The sequence below is a fragment of the Coenobita brevimanus genome, chromosome 112 (assembly GCF_032717465.1).
Source record: "Coenobita brevimanus isolate Jiangsu-jjx chromosome 112, ASM3271746v2, whole genome shotgun sequence".
Taxonomy (NCBI): domain Eukaryota; kingdom Metazoa; phylum Arthropoda; class Malacostraca; order Decapoda; family Coenobitidae; genus Coenobita; species Coenobita brevimanus.
Genome location: NC_137065.1, coordinates 432,938 through 456,090, shown reverse-complemented (window position 1 = coordinate 456,090; position 23,153 = coordinate 432,938). Strand labels below are relative to the sequence as shown.

The 23,153-nt window shown below is 42.1% G+C and overlaps 1 protein-coding gene across 1 annotated transcript in view; it reads right to left on the bottom strand.

Moving 5' to 3' along the window:
- LOC145418032 (uncharacterized) overlaps window positions 1-23,153 on the bottom strand; it is a 42,309-nt gene that overhangs the window by 5,368 nt on the left and 13,788 nt on the right. The window contains exons 9-17 of the mRNA XM_080286565.1: window positions 22,934-23,075; window positions 19,620-19,779; window positions 17,104-17,285; window positions 13,115-13,278; window positions 12,563-12,664; window positions 9,249-9,360; window positions 7,182-7,309; window positions 6,670-6,787; window positions 2,311-2,501 (exon numbers count right to left, since the gene is read on the bottom strand). Of these exons, the coding sequence (XP_080142691.1) occupies window positions 2,311-2,501; window positions 6,670-6,787; window positions 7,182-7,309; window positions 9,249-9,360; window positions 12,563-12,664; window positions 13,115-13,278; window positions 17,104-17,285; window positions 19,620-19,779; window positions 22,934-23,075 (1,299 nt within the window). The remainder of the gene's footprint in view (window positions 1-2,310; window positions 2,502-6,669; window positions 6,788-7,181; window positions 7,310-9,248; window positions 9,361-12,562; window positions 12,665-13,114; window positions 13,279-17,103; window positions 17,286-19,619; window positions 19,780-22,933; window positions 23,076-23,153) is intronic.

Here is a 23,153-nt window from a genome sequence, read left to right as displayed (position 1 = left end):
AGAATATTTTCCCACAACTACAAAATTAATACAGTCTCATTTGAGTTCTAATCCCATCAACAAGTTGTGAGTGAAAATTGTTATCCATTTTGCCTTGTAAGCAAAATCCTGCTCACCATGGGTTAGTTTGGTTAGCGGCTCACAAAACTGGCTCGCATGTTAACCACTTCTGTCCCAGTGTGATGCTGCCTTAAGACAGATGGTGGAGATGATGTGTGGCATTTATGGATCTGGAAAAAGCATATGACAAAGTAGACAAGGGGGGATTGTGGAAGGTTTTCCGCATGTACAGTGTAGATGGTAAGCTGCTAGGTGCCATCAAGTCTTTACAATGGTAGCGAGGCATGTGTAAAGGTATACGGGCATCAAAGTGAATGGTTCGAGATCAATGTGGGCGTGTGATAAGGTTGTGTGATGTCCCCATCAATGTTCAATATATATATATGAATAGAGTGATGAGAGAAGTAAAAACTCAAGTAATGGAGAGAGGGATGGGGATGCTAATGAATGGTGATGGATGGAATATCTCAAATTTGTTGTCTGCTGATGGTGCAGTGCTACTTCCAAATACTGGACAAGAGCTTGGTACACTAGTGCAGTGTTTTGTAGATGTCTGTGAGTGTCGAGCCTTGAGAGTAAATGTAGAAAACAGTGAAGTGATGCTTACTGATAAAGAAGGTGACTCCCAGTATGCTGTTACAAAGAATGGAGAGAGACTGGAATAGGTGAGAGAGTTCAAATACCCAGGTACAGTGATAGAAAAGAGAGTAAAATGTGCCAAAGAAGTGGAAAGTAGAGTGACACAAGGAGGGAAAGTAGCTGGTGCGCTGAAGGCCTTGATAAAAAAGAGGCTTGAGCGTTGCAGCTGCACGAGGCTTACATGAAGGAGAGTTAGTACCAACTTCAACATAAAAATGTGCAACTATGGTGTGGCATGAAAATGAAAAGTCAAGAGTAAAAGCAATGGAGATGGGACTGCTGACAAATATATGTGGAGTACAGAGAGTGGATAGGATACGGAATAGTGTGATTCGTGAAAGATGCGGAGTGAGGAAGTCTGTGGACACCAGAATCGAAGAGAGTGTTCTGTGATGGTTTGGTCATGTGGAGAGAATGGAGGACAATAAAGTGGTGAAAAAGGTATATCTGAGTGAATCTGAAGCAGGGAGGAGGTGAGGCAGGCCAAGAAGAAGGTGGAGGAATATGGTGGATGAGTGTTTGAGGAAGAGAGGTATGGAAGTTGGTGAGGCTAAAGGACTGACAAGAGACCAAGCTGGCTGGAGGAATTTTGTGCAGAGAAGCGCATAACCAGGGATTTGGAACCCCTTTTTAACATGACAGCTTTCAGACTGACTCTATCAGATAGGTATATGTGAAGTTACAGAATATGGTGAAAGTTTTTGGCCTATCTGGTGGAGCCAGGATTCTGTGGGCTTGAATGATGAGTGAATGAAAGCGTGGCCCATTGAATTGGGCAAACTTAGGCTGTCTGGATGCTGCTGCTCCTCACCTTGCCCTTGGATAGGAAAGGAGATCTGGATGATGATTCTTATATATATATATATATATATATATATATATATATACAGTATATGTGTGTACACACAGACAGATACTGTACATACATACACAGATATATTTCACAAAAAAATATGTAGAGTATTTGCTTAATATAAATTATGTAATACTGATACTGATAATATAAACTGTCTTTATCTATACATACTTTATTGTCAATGAATTCAGTTTTCATTGTGGAAAGAGGATGAATGTTTCTGGCGTATCCGATACAGCCAGGATTCTGGGGGCATGAATGATGAGTGAATGGAAGCATGGCCTACTGGACTGGGCAAATCTGGGCTGTCTGGACATTGCTACTCCTCACCCTGCCCTAGGGTGGGAAAGGAGGTCCGGATGATGATGAATTTAGCTTTTGAGCATGTAACTGTAATTACATGAACTTCACTCTGTGATATGAAAGTTAGCTGAAAATTTAGTAGCTACAAATATTTTCAGTATCTAATCAGTGTAGATCGATAACGGACTTCTTGGAAGTAATGCTGAATACCGTACACAAGCAAATATATAAAACGTATAACTAACTTGCAACAGAGGGTAAGGAGGATGTTTTCATGAGGTAGCATTGATATGGCTGGGCAATTCCACTGCCTGGTTATACAAACATCCCTCAACTCCTTCCCTATCCCCCAAAAGGAGGATAGTGGACTACAGAAGGACAACTTCAGTTAACCTACTGGGCTCATGGTCAGATGCTGGCTCCACAACACTACACAAAATGCCAAAGCTTACTTGTTTGCAGCAGTACATTCACATGGTGTTGTAATGCTGGCAGGCATAAGAGATGTGGAGAGACTGGAGTTTGGCGATGAGCTTCCTGAGTGGAGTGGTGTGGTGGTGTGCAGTGTGGTGGTGGTGTAGAGGGTGTGAGCTGATGAACATGGACCAGACATGGGGATGCTCCCCTCTCCCTCCCTGACTGACTGTTAGAGATAAATGTACAGTAGGGTAAATCTTAATATATATTACATTTGTCTTAATGTCTTTTTTTTTTTAAATTAAATCAAGATAAAATGCTCAAAGGCAAACTACAAAGTTTTATCACTAACTACTAAGCTGATACACTAATTTCCCTGTATTAATGACAGATGCCTTCATGTGGTGGCACAGATATAACCAGAGGGCTCTGCTGCCTGGTTTTGCAAATAGCCAACTCCCTCCCTATCCCCTAAAAGAAGGCCAGTGAACTCCAGGGGAAGGGCAACATCAGCCAGCAGTTCAGTGGATTTACATTCAGATCAGCCTGGGGCCAAAACAACACTGATGGTAATTCTTCCTCTTCTAAAGGGCAACTGTTTCTCTCACACTTGGCTTTTATCTTATGTGTGGTGGCACTGATATAACCAAGTGATTCCCCTCCCAAGTTAGACATACATACACCAGCTCCCTACCTGTCCTTAAAAAGGAGGATAGTGAACTCCAATTAGTCATAAAAAACTAAATGCACAAGGTGAAACTGTTTTGTAAATGATCAATTATCACCAACAATTAAGGAAAAAATACAGTGAAACAGTCAGCATGAACCGCAACTTCTACAGTGAACACGAGAGCAATAATCCTAAATAATAAACAAGTCAATCGAGCATTATAAATCTGCGTGAAAACATAACTTCCTAGGTCAACACATATACCTGTCACATATTATAAGAGATTAATTTTCCAATCCTAAGTCCGTCAGCTCATAGCAAAAAGTTAGTAACTAAACCCTGTTTATACCCACTGCACTAAACATGAAAACTCATGAATTTAACTGCTTTTTCATCATGAACTTCTTTAGAGCTTTTATCACTTTCCAGCAAAGAGCCTATCCACATCATTAACACACCTGATTCAATTTTTCTGATTATCTGAATGCTACTCTCTCATTTACATTAACCTCTAAAGACCTATGGCTGTTGAACGACAGTTATGGAAAATGTCGCATAAAGTCCTATGGCTGTCGATGGTACAGAGGCTATTAAAACTGGCAGCAGGTAGAACCACCTCTTTTATGATGTATATGGGACCTGGCCAATGGGAACTAAGATATCAGATGGTGGGAAGCATGATCCGCCCCCCCTCCCCAGGCCATCTCTCCACCTGCCTTTACGCTACTGGATCCTGCCTTCTGTGTCACCTCCCACCCAAACTACCCCACCATACCCTCTCTAGACCAAACAACCATACCCCAATTTCCGATGTATCAATCAATAACTGAAGATTCATTAGACCAAACAAAGAGATGGGGGAACATTCTCACAACCTGAAAAGCCATTAATTCACTGGTCCAAACACTCCACCCATCCCTGGGTTTGAAACGAACATGTCTGAATGGGATGTGGTGGTGCACACGACTCTCCCTGTCCTCCCTCCATCCTCTCTCTTCTTCCTCCATCCCCCATCACGCTCAGCACTGCCAGGCGTTTCTCCCTCTCCCTGCCCCTGCCCTCCCCCACCCCTGGTTGTCTAACTCCCCCTCCCCCTCTCTCCCACCCTAGCTTATCTCTCATGTGTGTGTGTGTGTGTGTGTGTGTGTGTGTGTGTGTGTGTGTGTGTGTGAGAGAGAGAGAGAGAGAGAGAGTGGGTCTGTGAGAGTGAGTGAGAGGGTAAGTCAGTGAGTGAGTGGGAGAGTGTGTCAGTGAGTGAGTGGGTAAGTCAGTGAGGGTTAGTGAGAATACAAGAAAGTGAGAGTCGATGAGAGAGTGTCAGTGAGAGTTAGTGAGAATACGAGTCAGTGAGAGTGGATGAGAGAGTGTCAGTGAGAGTTAGTGAGAATACAAGTCAGTGAGAGTGGGTGAGAGAGTGAGTCAGTAAGAGTGAATGAGAAAGAGTCAGTGAGTGAGAAAGAGAGTCAATAGAGTGAATGAGAAAGAGTCAGTGAGTGAGAAAGTAAGTCAGTGAATCAGTGACAGTGAGTGAGAGAGTGAGTCAGCGAGAGTGAGTGTCAGTGTGGGTGAGTCAGTCAATGTGAGTCAGTGAGAGTGAGTGAGTGTCAGTGTGGGTGAGTCAGTCAATGTGAGTCAGTGAGTGAGTGAGACTGGGTGGGGGGGGAGGCAGCAGGACAGTTTGGCTTTATCTCCCTCCCCATCCCCCCCACCCTCCTCCACCCCTGCTTGTCTCCCTCCCCATACCCCCACCCCTACTTGTCTCCCTCCCCCACTCCAGCTTTTGTCCCTCCAGTCCCCCCACCCCCCCACTCTTGTTTGTCTCTCTCTCCATGCCCCCCCCCCCTCTCACTTGGTGCACTGCCAGCTGCCTGCCTGCCCGTCAATTGCCCAGAAGCATCTCACACTGCTCGTCATAACCACCTCACTTTTCTGCATGTGATGTTTGCAGTCTCATTGTTTGGCAATAGCACTGTTTATGAGGATAATTACATTACCTATGGTGTTCCTGTGTCAATCTCTATTGATTATGGTAAATGAAAGAGTGGGTTTCAGCCTGGATCGCGTCTCTGGCTTTTATCAGTATCTTATGGGGAAAATTGCTTCGATATCTGACATACTCGCTGACCGAACACTCCCACTGGTACACAACACTGCCGGAAATCAGGGTATGGGTGTTTTGAGTGTGTGTGTGTGGCAGACATATTCCCTCCCTTTCTCCCCCTCCTGATGCTCCCCCACACTCCCTCCACCTCTCTATTCGCCCATATTTCTCAAGGACGTCCCATTCTTGCTGATAGTGAAGAATGACTTTTTTTTTATTTTTGATGGTTGACTGCGCAGTAACAATTAGACATACAAGAGTGAATTATACATTTGTAAAATCAAGCTCTTTAAATCTGTAAGACCAAAATTTACTCTGGTGCAATTTTTTTCTCTCTAAACACAAGGTGTGACAATTTATATTTCTGAGGTTCTTTGACAGTCAATGTTGTAGTAACCATAAGTCATATGAGAGTGAAATATACATTTTCAGGTGTAAATTCAAGCCCTTGAAACCTGTAAAAAAAAATTTTACAGTTCAAAAATTGAACCCATTTTGCGGATCTGGGGATAGGGGGGCTCGGGGATTTGCGGTTTAAGAGATAAGGTCCCACACCACCAGCTACTTCATCCAATATTATTTTCTCCCATGGAATAAAGACTTTCTTGCATTGCTAGCACTTTCACTGTGAGGAGAGGCACTTGCTGCGCACTTAGACATCACAGCCAAGTAGTTTGGAACCACAGTCATATTTCTGGGGTGAAACGAGGAACAAGAAATTTGCTTCTAGACACAACAGTTAACACAACAATGAGGGTGAGACAGGAAGATATTGGATAAGCGTTACATGGGTGGGTTTGGGTCACAGAATCCTAGTAGTGACCAACAAATGCACAATGCACGGGTTGTAAACAAATGCAAACATCTGGAAATCCAATATGTTAATGCACACATTTTGCTTCTCCCATGCAATTAAGTTACATTATCATGTTATTAAGTAATAAAGGCAGAAAGTAAATGCTCATGTTATTGTAAGATTGTTACTTGCCCGTCTTAAATTGCAACTCTACTGTACTAGTACTATTACGTACAACAACCTTAATACAGGTATACCTCGATATACGATACCCCTAGATGTGATACCCCGGCTTACTGATAGGAGTAGAAAAACCACCATACCCCATCCAATGATGGCCAAAACTGGGTTTAACAATTTCTTTTTTTTTTTTTTTACTGATCTTGATGATATTTTACACTAAAATTGTGTGTTTAGGTTGATTTATAAACTGTTTTTAGATTAATGCGTTTTAGCCATAAGTGGGGTGAACATTGTCACAGTTTATTACGTTTAATTTTTTCCAGACTTACATCTGACGATTTTCACACTTTATTTGTTGGTTTTTGTGAGTTATTTACAGGTGTTAGGATTAGGTTAGCTTCTCTGACAGCTGTTAGGCCATTTAGATTGGCTTTAAACTTATTTTTGGACTCAATTGGGTGGGTTTAGGACTTGGTAGATAGGGAAACCCAAGGCTCAAAACGCACCCCTGTACTTTACATGTTAAATCTACCCTGAGCTACGATACCCTGCCTAATGATGGGTTTTTACCTAACCAACTGTATCGTTAAATCAGGGTATACCTGTATTATTGTACTCTCCTTTCACCTTCATCTCAGCCCTACCTTCTCCTGACTACTGGAGTCCTCTTCCTCTTCTTCTGGCAGGCTCTCAGACAAGCTGGTTTTTGGCAGGCTATTGGCTCTGGGGCCACCATTGGCCAGGGTTACTTCCAGTGATGCCCTGATGAAAAATTAAACAATCAGTTAGTTTAGTTTAGTTTATCTTCAAGGAACAGTAACCATGCTTTAAGTCAACACTGTCATCATCATCATCATCAGCAGCAGTAAAGTAAATTGCCAGGAAACCATTTGGGTTGTCACTCAGTGTAGAGTAACCCTCATAGGCCTAGGCAGAAGGAAGAGGAAAGAATGAAGGAAAGAAAGCACAAGAGGCAAAGTCACATGTAGGCAGAAGGAAGAGAAAAGAATGAAGGAAAGAATGACAAAAGAGGAATGAAGGAAGAGAAGAAAGGGTAGACACTCAAAGCAGCACTACATCGAGTGAGTGGATGGTGAGCGCTCCCATCTACCACCAATAATAATAATAATAAAACTTTGAACAACCCAACAGTTACCTCCTTGGGGCAGGTGGATTAGTGTGGGAGAGGTCGGAAGGACAGGGCAGTTCTGGGGCGGAATTGAGGGAGGCAGTGCGGGATGACCTGCGTATCACGTTGGCTGTGTAGGAGTCAGGGCGTACCACCTATGGAATTACATAAGACAGATCAGTAGGGGCAAGTGGGGGTATGCAGGCAAAAACAAGGATAGGTAGAGGCTGGGCAGGAAAGACTGAGGGTGTGAGGGAAGGAAACATTTCACTTGAGCTGGTTTTCTTTGACATGACACTGCTACATCTCCATATTGAATGCTGAGCCACTGTAGGAGACAGGTAGTAATATTTATAGCCAACTATAAGGAAATTCTAAGAAAATTATGTATGGAGGTAGTACTATCTAACTCTGCATTTAAGTACAGTAACAGATACTGGGCTTTTGGGTTAGGATCGTCAGGTTACACACATTACATAGCTATCTTGTTTATTCTCACCTAACATAAAACCACTACCTCTCCATGTCAAATGCCGACACATTATAGGAGATGGGTACTAAAATGTTTCGTTTTGTTTCGTTTTTGCAGGCTCCAACGCATGTGTCAGCCCTGGTCACCTAATGGTGGCTCTCCATGCTGCTCAATCTTTGGCAGCTTTTCTATTCGGTCTCTTATCCCTGAGGTCACACTCAATGACCTCGTCCCAGGTCTTTTTAGGTCTACCTCTTGCAACCCTACCCCAAACATTACCACTTCTCACTTTTTGCACCCATTTATCATCCCCCATCTTCGTCACATCTCCTTATCACAATACCAACACACTCCAGCCCCATCCTACCTCTCAACTCTTCCATCGTAAACCGAGCCCCCCGGGCCTTGCACTCAGGGACGCACTGCACATTCACTTAATCACCACCATTTCTGTATGTTTGAGCCTGCCAAGCCTGTCTAATCCTCTCCTCAATTTCATTGTTTAATGATCCATTAGATGATACAATCGTTCCCAGATATTTAAAGTTTTCTACATTCTTCACCACATTATTCCCAATTACACAATCGATTTGGTTCTCCACATTCATATTAATAATTTCAGTCTTTCCACAATTTATTACCAATCCCACTTTTTCTCCTTCCTCCACCAGACAATCTAGCACCCTAACACATGCCGCATATAAAGATCCCTTAACATGGAAAGACAGCCCTCTCAGTGTCAGGAGAGGCAACAACTCCTTCAACTTCTTCCTACCACTCCTCACTCTAGCACGGAGCTAGCTCCAGCCCCACCTCCAGCACATAACATGTCTCCCAAATAAAACTCTTCCACACAATCAAGGGACTCACAAGCAAGTTCAATCCTTCCATGACTGGCAATCTCCACATGTTCTCCCCAACACACCACACACATGAAGTCAGTTATCTCACTGTCTACCTCTAATACCACATCATCTTTTATGCACCCAGTTATCACAAACATTACACAAGATGGAATTACTTTCCACACTAACATAATTATGATGAAATGTTTAGGAAATTATATATGGCTGTAGTACTACAGTACATTACCTGATTCAGCCAGTAAATAACCTCTAATCAGATAAAGGTGGATGCATATCTCTTGTCATGTGCAGTCAATCTACCTATGTACCTATCACCAGAGCAATGGGTGGCCACAAATAAATTGCCTCCAGGTCACCCTTTCCTCTGCCATCTCACGGCCCTTTCTCCAACTCCCATCTCCTCTCATATAACTCTACACCCTAACCCACCATCTCATCCTCAGTTTCTCACCACTCCACCTCACTCACATACCATACACCCTTTATGTCAGTTTCTCATTTTCTAGCTTCTCCAATCAGTCCTGTACAGTATGACTATAGTCCATTTGTTTTCATCTTGGGGAACTTGGCCAGTTGCACAACTTGAATATTAAGTTGTGCTTGCATGAAATTCAGTGAGCCTTAGTTATAGGCAGGAAAAAATCTCCTTGGTTAGCAGTCAATATTATTCTCCAACTTGATTGCTCCTGGTCATCATCTGAGCTGAAAGGGGTTAGGCATATACAAACTGACTATATAAATGTAACTCAGTCCCACCTGTAAGACAGCATGGAGCAACTTGGGTGTGCTCTCCCGTGATTTAATGATGACATTGTCGTCTGGGGTCGGCTCCTGCTTCTCTCGCTCTTCGTTCTGCCGGATCAGTCGTCTGCAAGTCCAAACGTATTTTTATAAGCTACTGGACAGGGACACCTTCAAGGGCGGCACCAATATAACAAGGTGGCTTCATTGCCCAGTTATATCTACATCCCTCAACTCTCTCCCTATCTCCTGTATGGAAGATGGTAGACAGCAGGTGAAGGGCAGTTTCAGTCTGCAGTCCACTGGGTTCATGTTACAATGGGAGTGGGGCAACAAAAACAACTCTTCAGCCATGTGTGACAAATACAGTTGTCCTACAGTTAATAAATCCATAATAAATTCACTCTGTATGTGCTTGTACATATACAGAATCACATAAAATGTACGGGGGGATGTGATTTCAAATTTCTGGTAAAAGGTACATGTCTAATGTACTGTATGCTGTATTTACTAGAGTGTATTTGTACAAGTCTAAATAAACGGTTGACTAAAATATAGTATCATAGTTGTGTATACAAATATTCAATATTGCAACACTACAGTACTTTTGATTTTTACTGCAGATAGTGAGCAATGAAGTGGAAGATACTGCGAGAGGAACATTAATGTAATATCTCTGCTCTCCACTGTACTGTGCAACAGTGCAGTGTGTGGGTGTCCCTAAAACAATGGTACAATCTGGGTCTATAACTTTTTCCTTCTAGAAATTACAGCCTGTAAACCCTTTCAATATTATTAATACTGGTATTACAGTACAATAAATTTTTTAGAGGCTGAATGATCAAGAAATGGAGTTTGTAAGGCACTTACTATGCCTAGGTAATGAAATGAGCAGGAAGGGGAGTTTGGAAGATGAAGTACTGTACAATAAATGGTACAGCAAGAAAGGAGGATTACTGGTACACCAAAGGTGGTGACAAGGAATATGGAGGTAAGCATGGGAGTATAGAAGTCAATGCACAACAGTACTGTGATCTCCTTATAGTGAAGGGGTTGCTGAATCCTAAATTCTAATTCCTCTGGTCTGAAATGTCTCTCCAAGCTGTAATCATATTGAAAAGGTGAAAATAGTTATGAAAAACAAATTATGTACAGTCAACAAAATAAGTATTGTTACTCTTGCCTGCTAAGCACTCTGAAACATGACACAAACAAAACATTACTCTCTCTTCCTCAACATTTTGAAATACAGAATAGAGAGTTCTAATATGCTGTTCTAAAAATCTAATGTCAATAGCTATAATGTATACTGTATTATTCTGTATGATCTATCATTTGGCATCAACTTGAAAACTTAATTACAGTACTCAGAAATAACAGACATATCAATTCCACTTCGTGATGTTTCTCTTTGATCGGTCAGTGTAAATACACTTTTTATGATAGGATGCTGGTTGTGGTGTTATTTTGAAGCTGAATAGTTGTACTTTATCGTAGTATGTTCATAAAAGGAAAACAAAGAAAAGAAAAAGTCAAAGTGACGAGTTGAAGTTAGGCAAAAACCAAAAATTTTATACCTTGCCGTAGAGAAATTTTCACCAAGAATAAAGTTATAAAGAAACAAAGCCATGAGTCAGACCAGCTGTGCAGTACCACCACACAGAGCAACCATTTCCTTGACAACATGCTCGAGCCTCTTTGATATGATACGTAAATGTGATTTATGGTAAATATTCTACAAAATTTTCTTAAAATGACGATTAAAAGCGTCATCCGAATCTCTGAGGTTGGATTTGAAATGACGATCGAAATAGTAATTTGAATCTCAAAGGGTTAATTCAAGGCTTCCAAACTAAACGTAATTCCTTTTATTTCTACAGACACTTGCCACATACACTAATCATGAACCAGGAAACTTGAATGAGATGCTGATGGATGTTGCATGTTGGCTGTACAATAAACCATACACTGTGTTAGCTCAAAGTTACTCTACAAGAGCTGAATAACATAAGCACATAAATAATTAAGACCCCTCCCTGTATGTACTGTAATGGTGATGAAAGTGAATTAATACCAAGCGTTACAGACCATTTTCTTGCCCATTGCTTCCATCTTTCCCTGTTTGTGAAAGTGGAAGAGGTAGTAGTTAGCACCAGTACAAAATGAAATAATTATCATCACCATCCTCATCCCGACCTCTTATTCCCACCCAAAAATGAGATGAGGCAAAATTTTGAGGGCAAGAAAAAGCTGATAAAGGGAGAACTATTAACAGCATGCCCACATATTGGTGCCACACTCTCAATCACTAAACATTCAAGCTCCAGATTTCTGGCTCAACCTCACATGATCATCCACATGCACAGTGAAAGGAACGTACAGTCTACCCTCGGCTGAGCACAAAAATATAGAAGAGCACTAGTCAGCTACTAGTACCTCAATTTAAATATCTCTGAGGTAGATCATCCATCTATCCATCATCCAATCCTTGTGTATGTTGCCCCATGAGGAGTGTAGGAGCCCAGGGCTAGGCAAGTTGGTCCTGACATTTAAGATGAGAGTGACCAGCCTCACTCATCCCTGAGTAGCATTACATGAGCAGTAAACCCCAACCATCCCTTGGATATAAACCTGCAACGGCTCAATCCAGTCAGAGCGCCTTAGTTACTCACTGAACCACCATGCGCCAGAATTTGGTTACATGGTTACTACCCACCATAGCAAATGGTTTCCTGGAATACAGGAAACTATTTGGCTTGTCACTAAGTGTAGAGTAACCCATAGGCAGAAGGAAGAGGAAAGAATGAAGGAAAGAAAGACAGAAGAGGGAGTGTAAAATCACCCGCAGGCAGAAGGAGGAGGAAAGAATGAAGGAAAAAAAGACAGAAGAAGGAGTGTAAAGTCATCCACAGGCAGAAGGAAGAGGAAAGAATGAAGGAAAGAAAGACAGAAGAGGAAGGACAGAAGAGAGAAAAGGGCAGACACCCAAAGCAGCAATACATCGAGTGAGCGCCCCCACAAAAAGAATAAAAGTAACGTCACATTTCTTACCCCCTTTTCAACCCCTACTTCCACCTTTTTCTGATCCCCTTCCCGACCCGCACTTCCACCTTCAAACTCACATATGCAGTGGCACTGATACACTGCCACGATAAATAATGTTCCTCAGTCTCCTCTCTATTCCCAGAAAGGAGGATGGTGGATTACAAAAGAATGGCAGCTTCAGCCTGCAGTCCACCAGGTTCAAATCCAGATGGATCTGGGCCACAACAACCATCCTCATTACCTCACAACATTTCCTATTGTACCATAACTGAGACATAACTCACTTTGCCTTGTTCTTGAGTATTTCTTGTGCCTCTGGGTAATCTTTAATGGTGGCCTGTAGATCAGCCTTGCTCAGCACAAACAGGCTGCTGAAACCTCGTGACCTGTATGAGTAGAGAAAATGAAAGACTACTGATCCATCCATGAGAAGTATAGGGGCCCAGGGCAAGGCTCCTCTGTCAACAAATTTTAGGCAAAAGTGACTACACTCTTTTCAATCTAACCTGGCCTAAAACTGCCATCTCTCCCTCTTGAATGCTGCTTTGTAACAACAGATCAACACCAAAATATGACAAGTCACGAAGAATTGCTATGAAAATGACTGGGTCACTATATTATTTTCTTTACTCAATGAGCTAAGTGAATGAGGCCAAAATGGATGAAAAGCCAGGAAAAAAAAAAAAAGTATATTTGCCAGCCCTGCAGAATCAGCCTACATGAGCAATGAACCCCAACCACTCTCAGAACATGAAGGCCCAACCGTGGCCTCTAAAAGACAGGATACATGATACACTGACACAGTACAATGAACAGAATACATTACATCACCTCACCTGACATCAGCTGTCCTCCTGTTTCCTCCAGCCAGGGCAAGGAGTGAGATTTCTCCAAAGACACTGCCCTCTCCTAAAGTGGCCAACACCAAGTCACCCTTCTCCCCACCCATCACCAACACTTGTCCAGACTGCACTATATACATTTCTTTACCCACCTCACCCTGCAGAACAGGGAGGGAAGAGAGGAGTTAGTTACAAAGTATTACACAAAGTTACACAGATGACAAAGATATCATGGTTTGGACATGTGATGAATTTTCCATGAATGATGGTGTACACCATGGGTCAGTTTTGAGTCCCTTGTTGTTTCTCATAGTACTTGAAGCCCTTTCACGTGACTTCAGATATGGACTCCCCTGGGAAATGTTGTATGCTGATGATTTGGTGTTGATTGCAGAGAATGAATGGGAAGTGGAGGAAACATTTAGGGAATGGTGAGATGGTATGGGGCACAAGGGCTTAAGAGTAAATGCAGATAAAAGTAATGGTATCCAGAGCTGGTGGCAGTACCAACAATGAAGAGTGATCATGTGGAATTTGCCATAAGTGTGTAGGAAGTAATACCATCATGTGCAGTGTCTATGATAAGTGGGTGCTTTAGAGATGTAGTGGTATTACAGGTAGACTGCGAGATAATGCTGATTTCATGTGTGCAGTGTGTCGGTGATAGCAGGTGGAGATTATCAGGTGTGAAAGGATAGGTGCGGGCGCTCACCATCCACTCACTCGATGTAGTGCTGCTCTCGGGTGTCTGCCCTTTCTTCTCCATCCTTCTTTCCTTCCATTCTCTTCTGTCTTTCTTTCCTTCACTCTTTCCTTGTCCTTCTGCCTACGGGTGACTTTACACTCCCTCTTCTGTCTTTCTTTCCTTCATTCTTTCCACTTCCTTCAGCCTGTGGGTGACTCTACACTAAGTGACAAGCCAAATGGTTTCCTGTGCACCAGGAAACCATTTACTATGCTGGGTGGTAACCATATTACCAAATTTTGGCACCTGATGGTTTAGTGGGTAATTATTGTGCTCCAATCAGATTGAGCCGGTTAAGGTTTATATCCAAGGGATGGTTTCAGTTGATTGCTCATGTAATGCCACTCGGGGATGAGTGAGGCTGGTCACTCTCATCTCAAATGTCGGGACCAACTGCCTAGCCCCGGGCTCCTACGCTCCTCATGGGGCAATGTAGGATTGGATGATGGATGGATGGATGAGAGGATTCAACTTGCTGGTGAGTCTCTTGAGTGTGGGGAAGAGTTTTGTTATTTGGGAGACACGTCATGTGCTGGAGATGGTGACTAGATTGAGTAGTGGTTGAAAGGAGTTCAGGGAGCTGCTGCCTCTCCTGACATTGAGAGGGCTCTCCCTCCATGCTATGGGACCTTTTTATGCAGCATGTGTTAGGAGTGCAATGGTGTATTGCAGTGAGACCTGGGCAGTAAAGGGAAGAGGCTATTTGCAGGCTCAAAAGTACAGAAATGACAGTGATTAGATGGATGTGCAGTTTGTCCCTGAGTGTGAGGCCTGGGGGGGCTAGGCTTATGATGGAAGAGTTAAGGGGTAGGAAGGGATTGGAGTGTATTGGTGCTGTGATGAGGGAAGGTAGATTGAGATGGTTTGGGCATGTGGTGAAAATGGGGAATGATAATGGTGCAGAAAGTGAGAAGCATTAATGTTAGGGGTAGGGCTGCGAGACGTAGACAGACGACCTGGGACGAGGTATCTGAGTGTGACCTCAGGGATAAGAGAATGAATAGGGAAGCTGCCAGAGATCAAGCAGCATGGAGAGCTGCCATTAGGTGACCAAGGCCAACACATGCAAGCATGTTGGAGCCTTCAAAATCAAAACGAAAAAAAACGAAACAATCTGGCCTTAAAAAAGCAAGATTTAACACTAATGACACAAGCATACCTGAGGGACAGCACAACAACAGGTAACAATTTGATTCATATATATTACAATTAGGAAGGAGGGGGAGTAAGTCAGTAAAAATTAAACATTTCATTCATATAAAATACTGTACATAGATACGATCAATTCCCTACTGTAACTAACACTTTCCCTTTACCTAGACGTAAAAGTAAGTTGTTTTGGAGCAACCATTCTTTGGAAGCAAAATCATATCCAGACAAAGGGAAAGAGGCCAGGAGAGAATGGGGAAAACCCCTCTTGTTCTTGCCTGACTGTATTTCTCTCTCCTCTTCTATCTATCTATCTATCTATTGCCAGACGCCTCAATCCCCTTCGGGGTGGCCACAAACAAATCGCCTCCACATCGCCTTGTCTCCCGCCATTTCACTGCCCTGCTCCCAACTCATACCCCCCTCTCTCGTATACCTCTCCACCCCATCCCTCGTTCTCATCCTCGGCCTCCCCCTTCCTCTCCCCCCCCTCCAATCTCTTCTCTTCCTCATCATATATACAGTATTATAAGTGTGTGTGTGTGTGTGTGTGTGTGTGTGTAAGCACTGGTGCATAAATTCTTGGTTTCGAGTACAGCAATGCTTGGTTCAGAAACAGCTCTCATTTAGGCAAGTGCTGAGCGACCCAAATGGGAGGTGAAGTGCTTATACACTCAATCCTCGTAAATCACGGCAATTTAGGTCTGGACCACTGCTGTGATTTACGAATTCCGTGATATATGAATAATAACTCTTATGTGAAAAATTAATTTGGGTCTGGACTTTGGCCAACTCGCCCCCCACAGCACACTACCTACACCTATCTAGTCACCATCAAACACAAACATACAAATTTAGGAATATTCAGTGAATGTATTAAGGGATCTCATGACATGTAGAGGTGTGCGTAGGAGGACTACTGGGCCTTGAAAGCAGGCTGTGAAGCCTATGCCCAGAGTCGGTCACATTAAAAAAAAAAAAAAAAAAAAAAAAAAAAAAAAAATCCTATGATGAAATTGCTTAAGTGAATGGAGTGGGGTGGAGTTGGGAAGAACTTAGAACCTCTCAGCACTCGTTCTTCCCAAACTCTTTCGCCAGCTTTGAAAACTTCTCTCCCCTCTCAACACGACAAATGAGCTCCAAACATTGACTGTACGACAATGGCGGCGGCTTCTTGATGCCATACTGCTTAGAGCTGTTCACTGGGGGGTTGGAAGGGGCCATGGCAGGTAGGAGGCGTGGGGAAGTTGCACAAAAAAGGCAGGTAACTCTCGTACTCCACGGCGACGGTCGGTAGTGTGCGGACTGGCGGGACAAGAACAACAACAACGTGGCGGCATTAGTATGCACACTTGCCACCAGGGACGCGTGGTGATTGGTTGTTGGGTCGCGATTTTCAGTTTGAATGCCGCGATTTACAGTTCTCCTCGGAAAAGGCCCACTTGGGTGCCTAGATCTGGGATTTTCGTGACTTAACAGTGATTTAAGGTTGCCGGCAGTCTGACGGCCATTGATTTAGGAATCCGTGATTTATGAACACATGATTTACGAGGATTGACTGTGGTTGCTTTCCTCACCTTATTAGGCCTATCTACCTACCTATCTATCCAAAGCCAAATAACTTGACCCTGGAGGAGGGTGCCATAAATAAATAGCCTCTATGTCATCCTATCTTTTGCTGTCAGACTGCCCACTCTTCAACTCACACAATCTTTACTCGTATACCTCTCCTCCATATCCATCACATTTTATTCTCCTCTTCCATCTCACTCATATACACTCTTCTAGTCAATCTCTTACTCTCAATCCTCTCTTCCGATGTCCTCATCTTCTTATAAACAAAAATCCCCAGGCAGGTAAAGAAGTGGTTGAAAATTAAGCCTGATGAGAAAGGACATGTAATGGTTTGTGGCCACCCCTTCCAGGATTAATATGTCTGGCTATATAGATAGATAGATAGTTGGTTAGGTGGAAAGACAGATATACAGACAGTTGAAAAGTAAGGGATGCAGATGGGTAAACTGAGAGACAGATAGAAAATAGACAACTATACTGATGGAGAGATACACAGACTAATTGAGTCCCTCACCTTCTTACAAACAAAATCACCAGGGAGGTACAGGACTGGTTGTAACTTAAGCACCAAGTCTCTCAGCAAAGCTTTGTCACAGTCCTGAAACAGCTGCACCTTTGACAATGTCTGGATGTGTACATTGATGGCGATGTCTGTACGCATCTTTCTTGGTAGTGATTCCAGACACTGCATTTCATCTGGGGCAAAGAAAAACACAAGAACTCTGAGGTGATGCAAGACAGAGTAAAAAAAAAAGAATGTCTTTGCTATGTTGGTACAGGTCATCCCTACTATAAAGATGAGATGCATTTGGGAAAACCCACTGTTGAGCCGGGATATCATTAAACGAGGACGTTATAACATAGAAAGTATAGGGATGCATTTGGAAGCCTTGGGATTATCCCCCCCAACCAAGTCCAAAACCCACTCAAATGAGTCCAAAAAAAAAGCTTCTAGTTCACTTAAGCCCCATGAAGCTTTAAAACAAGATAAACTAAGCCTAAAAGAAGTTTATAACTCACCTAAACCCAAAATTAAAATCTGAAGATCATCAAAAATAAGTCTGCAAAAAATCAAATTTAGTACACTGTACCCCCAAAATGACTGTGTTCACCTCATCTATAAAACTCATACCGTACTTGCCGTGTCATAGGACGCATTATTTTTCCACAAAAATTACCTTAAAAATCACCCTGCGTCCTAAGACACAGGGCTGCAGCTGCACACGAAGATATTCAAGCTCTAGGTGGGGATATTGTTTGAGACTTTGTTTGAATACAAGTGTACAACTTCCCATATGCTGTATGCTGTATATATATATATATATATATATATATATATACAGTATATATTTATATACAAGACCATAAAATATTCAGAATACCAGGGAAAAGCTCTGTATGGTCGTCTCACTTGGCTGTTTGTTTACTTTTGGGTCAGCTAAACTCGGTTTCGTTGTTGATGCTGTGTGGTTCAGCTCAGCAGACGATGGTCACACAACTGTCAAGCGGGAAGCGAGAATAGTCATATGACATTCTTTAAGTTTTAGTATGTGAATAAAAGATGACTTCTTTTAATATGTGTGCTTTACTTACAATTATCTTGGAATAATTCAGTGGTCAGCGGGTGACAAAAACTCCGATGATTTGAAATCTCCACAGTCCACGCAACAAAGTCAGCTGACATGGTATGCGTGTGTATAAACATACTTTTTTTTAATATCTGTTTTACAGTTTGCTATGGCTGTACTATTATAATACCAGGTAATGAAGTGGACAATAGCTATTACAATGGAAGAATGACTAAATATGTTCACAGATAATAAGTAACAAGAGTATGAAGGTAGTAAACGTTGTAGTGGATTCGTGTCGTCTTTGCTGTTGTTCCTTGATTATTTCCTTCTGGATATTGCCTTGTCTATCTGGGGGAGTGTCCAATGTCAAGGGGCATCCTCTGACACGCGATGTACGGTAAACCTAAGTCTAAAAACAGTTTATAAATCAAACTAAACACAAAATTTAAGTCTAAAATATCAACAAAATCAGTTGAAAAATACAAAGCCCATTAGATGACCAGTGATTAGCCATCAACAGGCAGGGAAGGGTGTTAATTTTTTCCCACTGCTAGGATGGGGTATCATACAGCGATGGATCATATAGCGGGGAATGCCTGAACACATCTTCCTTGGCAATGACTCCAAACACTGTATCTCACTGGGTGGAATGAAAGTGATAAGAATGAAGAGGTGCTGAAAGATGGATGGAGTAAAACAGTAAGTCCTTGTAATTTGGTCTGCATCTTTCTTTGCAATGACCCCAAACACTGCATCTCATCTGGAAGAAAGTACAATGAATCCTCGTTTTGTGTGGTTAGCGTACTGTACAGTATCTCCATAAACGACTAAACAAGTGAAATACATGAAAAAATCAAATAAAACTAAAAAAAATCAAAATGTTTCCCCAAATTTCTAATTTTGGTCCTCTAGAATGCTTTTTCTCCCCCCCCCTCAACTCAACTTACGAATGATACAGAGCACTTGTATCCATGATTAAAAACTTACTAATTATCAACAAATATAGGTGATCAGCAAGAGCATTTTTCACTTGCTCAGAGTAATCCATCCATCACGCAATCCTGTTGTCACCCCATACAGGAGCGTAGGAACCCGGGGGTAGGCAAGTTAGTCTTGACATTTAAGATGAGATTGATAAGCATAAAATTTTGCAAACTAGCCCTTATTAGCACTCACAGGCACAGGGTTCTTGATTTTCATGATTTTGGTGAACTACCCATATATTTCTACAGAAAAGAAGGGGTTAGGTGGAGGGATAGACTATAGACTAGGGATGATCTCAGGGGCTGGGGAAGAGAGGTACTGTCTGCCTGACAGCAAATGGCAGGGTAACATGGAAGCTATCTGTTTGGGGTCATCCCTTCTGAAATTAGTGTCTAGCTAGAGATAGATAGAGATAAATAGATAAACAGATACACAGAATATTAAACTTGTCCCAAATTTGAGAGGGTACACTCACCAAGGGTCTTCTGATTCTGCCATGTATAAGAGAACCACAGTCTAACACGATCTTGCAGTACACCGGGAAGATTAAGGCGGTGTAGGTACGCCTGTGTGTGATCCATTACACGACGGTACTCATTCTGGTTCCTGGTAGCTGTGGCTACGATATCACGGATCTGAGGACATACCATCATCATCATCATGATCTTTACCTCTTTTTCCCATCTAAAGATAAGGCATGGCAGAGTCCAGAAGGCAAGGAAGGTGAGAGAAAATTTTCATTCAAGGGAAGTATGATCAACAGCACAGCCAATGAAATGGACCATACACTCATTCACTCACTATTCAAGCCCACCTCACAGATGTATCTATCCATACACATGCACCTCTATTAACCATAAGATAATTTTTATCATCCTAATTGTTTTGCTGCCTAAAATTAGGATGATGCAGGATCTAGAAAACAATGAAACAGAGCATAAAAGTGGGAGAATTATCAACTGCACTGGACAGTACATCCTCCAATTTTGCAGGAATATGGTCAACAAAAACCATTGCAAAATTAAAATTTGCAAAACTGAAACAATGAAATATATGTATTATAGGCAAACTGGTCGACATCACCCCAAGGTAAGCACTTTTCCCCACTCTTGAGTCTACCTCTTAATTTTACGATGATAAATGAAACAAACATGAACTGATGTACTGTACAGTAATATTAACAAGAAAAGTAAACATCATAGGTAACAAACAGGTTCACTGTTCTTTAACCCGCCCTGTCCCAACTGATTTTCCACCACTGACTCCCCCCAATCCCGACCAATTTTGGATTTTTTTCTTTTTTTGGCTCAAACCTCCGCTTTTGGTGAGAAACATCAAAAATTCATAAAGAAATCGCTCACCTGAGGTTTAAAATACTTGATACAGGTAGAAGTACTCCTTACCTTACTGGGATTTCTATCAGGCTGGCTCCAAAGAAAACTAGTTCTATGGGAGGGTAACTATTCCACATCACTCATGAACGGTATTTATTTATTTATTTGGTATGAATTTATTTGTAGTACGAGAGTATATTAGTGTTCAAATAGTAATATAAGCATTGTTTCACTCACTAACACATCAACATACCTGACCTTTTCTGGCGACATTACCTGATCATCATTTCTGACTGTTTCTTCCTCTAATGCTACGTAAACTTTGTCCTCCACATTGTCATCGATTGGGGAATCACTCTGGCCCTGAATGTCTTTATTGGCCAGGTCACTGGTAAAAGGTGAATTGCCAAGATAATGGCGTGCCTGGGTGGGGAGGTCATGCAGGGTAAGGCATTGTCCCTGCCTGGCATCTTGTAGAGGAAGGTGTCCCGTGTATACGTACCAAAAATCATGAGCGAAAATTGATAACTGTGCAAATTAGGGACCTTGCAATTGATGCGCGTTTATATACATCAACGGGACTGACAGTGACAAAACGTGTGGATGTATATGTACGTCAACGAGACGCGGCAGGTTAAAATCATTCTCACTGTCAATTTACCAACACCAAACTCCTGACCAATAGCAAAGTTACCTTTACCTGCTTTTTTTCCTTTCAATCATTTTCAGTTTGGTCTCCAAACTTATTTCCCTGTTCTTCTTACTCGTTGGTGCCATGATAACACTCATGCAAGGTTAGACTGCTGGGATTTTGTGAGGAGCACCACAAAATTGCAAGGGTCAGTGAACTTGGTTGGGAACAGGTGTAAACAAACATGGTGGGGTGGCAGACTACTGAACTAGGAGGCGCAGTATGCCCAGTGAACCATGACGTCACTACTCCGCGCGGCAAAATAGTGCAGGAGGACTTCTCTCCCACCACTCGACCTTGCAAAGTGTGTGATCGCTCACAAAGTTCATAAATGTTCGAAATACATAACTTTTGGAACTACCTTGCAAAACTGGCAAATCACAAAGTTAAAATTCGCAAAGTTGAAGGATGTACTGTAGTGCATTATGGGCGTATATTTACGGTGCACAATTAACCCTTAACTGATCACCAAAAGGGGTAAGGTAAAGCTCACAAGGAAACTAACTTACTTTACTATACACTGTAAAAAACAGACACATAAAGAAACTAGGGCTCATTTAAGAAAGGGGATTCACATAGGCCTCACAATATGAATATAAAAGCAAGTTATTTCTTTTACCTAAGAAATTACCATCAGTGGAGGCTACATACTCACAAAGCTTAAGGAATTAGGAGAACTTGTCGATGATATAATCCCGATATAATCCACACACTAGTGCTATATGAAGTGAACCAAAAGGGAAAATGGTGCACAAGCAGTGTGTTTTGTAATCAAAGTGAAAAGTGTGTCTGATGGGAACTATGTCCTGAACGGATAGTAACAAAAAGTGACAAAATGTGATAAAAACGTGTAACAAAATGCATCAATAAAAAGGTCACAATGTATGTCTCTCTCGCTGTTTCTTCAAGCTTTATAGTAGCTTTATTCCGCATCTCCAGGCTAACTAGCCACTAGGCTGTCTTAACTGTAATCTACAATAATCTCAAACACTGGTGGCACCTGCTACCAATTACAAATTAACACATCCTAAACCTTATCCAATTGAGGTGTCACAAGGTGGTGCTAATCCGTTATTGGATAACATTCTCATTTGCTCCTCCCACATTATGTCACACCCACTTATGGTCAAGGACAAAGGTCTCTCTTTGTAGTTCAGGGAAAAAATATTTAATATTATTCTGCCCTGCAGCTGAAAAGAGTAAAAATCATTTATGATCTTTTGACAGCTGAGCAAGCAGAGGGAAAAGAGTCTTGAATTCTTCAACTAGGAGCAGCAAAACTGATAAGGAAACCATTGAAAAATTATTTAACATTCTTGATGGCTTGTCTTATCTCCCTACTTTATTTTCACATCTTCTATTTCACCAATTCATTACTGGGGTAACTACGCCAGTGACAACTATACCATTCCCATTTTATCCAGGTAAACTGACCTGACCAATACGAAGCACAAATACAAAGAATCTGTGAGCCAGGAACAGGTAATGAAGGGCTACTTGGCATGGGATCCAGAAAACACTGAAAGTATGAAAGTGAGAAAACTAGTAACTGTACTGTATCATCAGCATCATCTCCGATGCACTGCTCCCTCCTGGAAATCCCCAGACAGGGGATGGCCATGAAGCACATCCAGGTTACCTTTCCTTCACACACCTTTCTCACTCTCTCAAACACTCTTTTCCTCTTCCTTCTCTTTCACCAATATAGTGTACCGTATCATCTGCAATTTATTCAAACAACAAGAAAGTCCCTTACATACTGACCTGACCAATGAGTAGAGCAAAGACAAAGACTCCCATGAGCCAAGAGCAGGTCATAAAGAGGTACTCGGCTTCATTAGTTGGCTTGGGATTTTTGCCGATGCTGGTGGCTGTCTTGGTGGCGAAGTAGAAACACCGTATGTACCTGGGGGAAGGGTCTGTGTGATAAAGACGAATGATTTAGCATTAATGTGAGCTGGAGGAAGAGATTCCTGATGGCAAG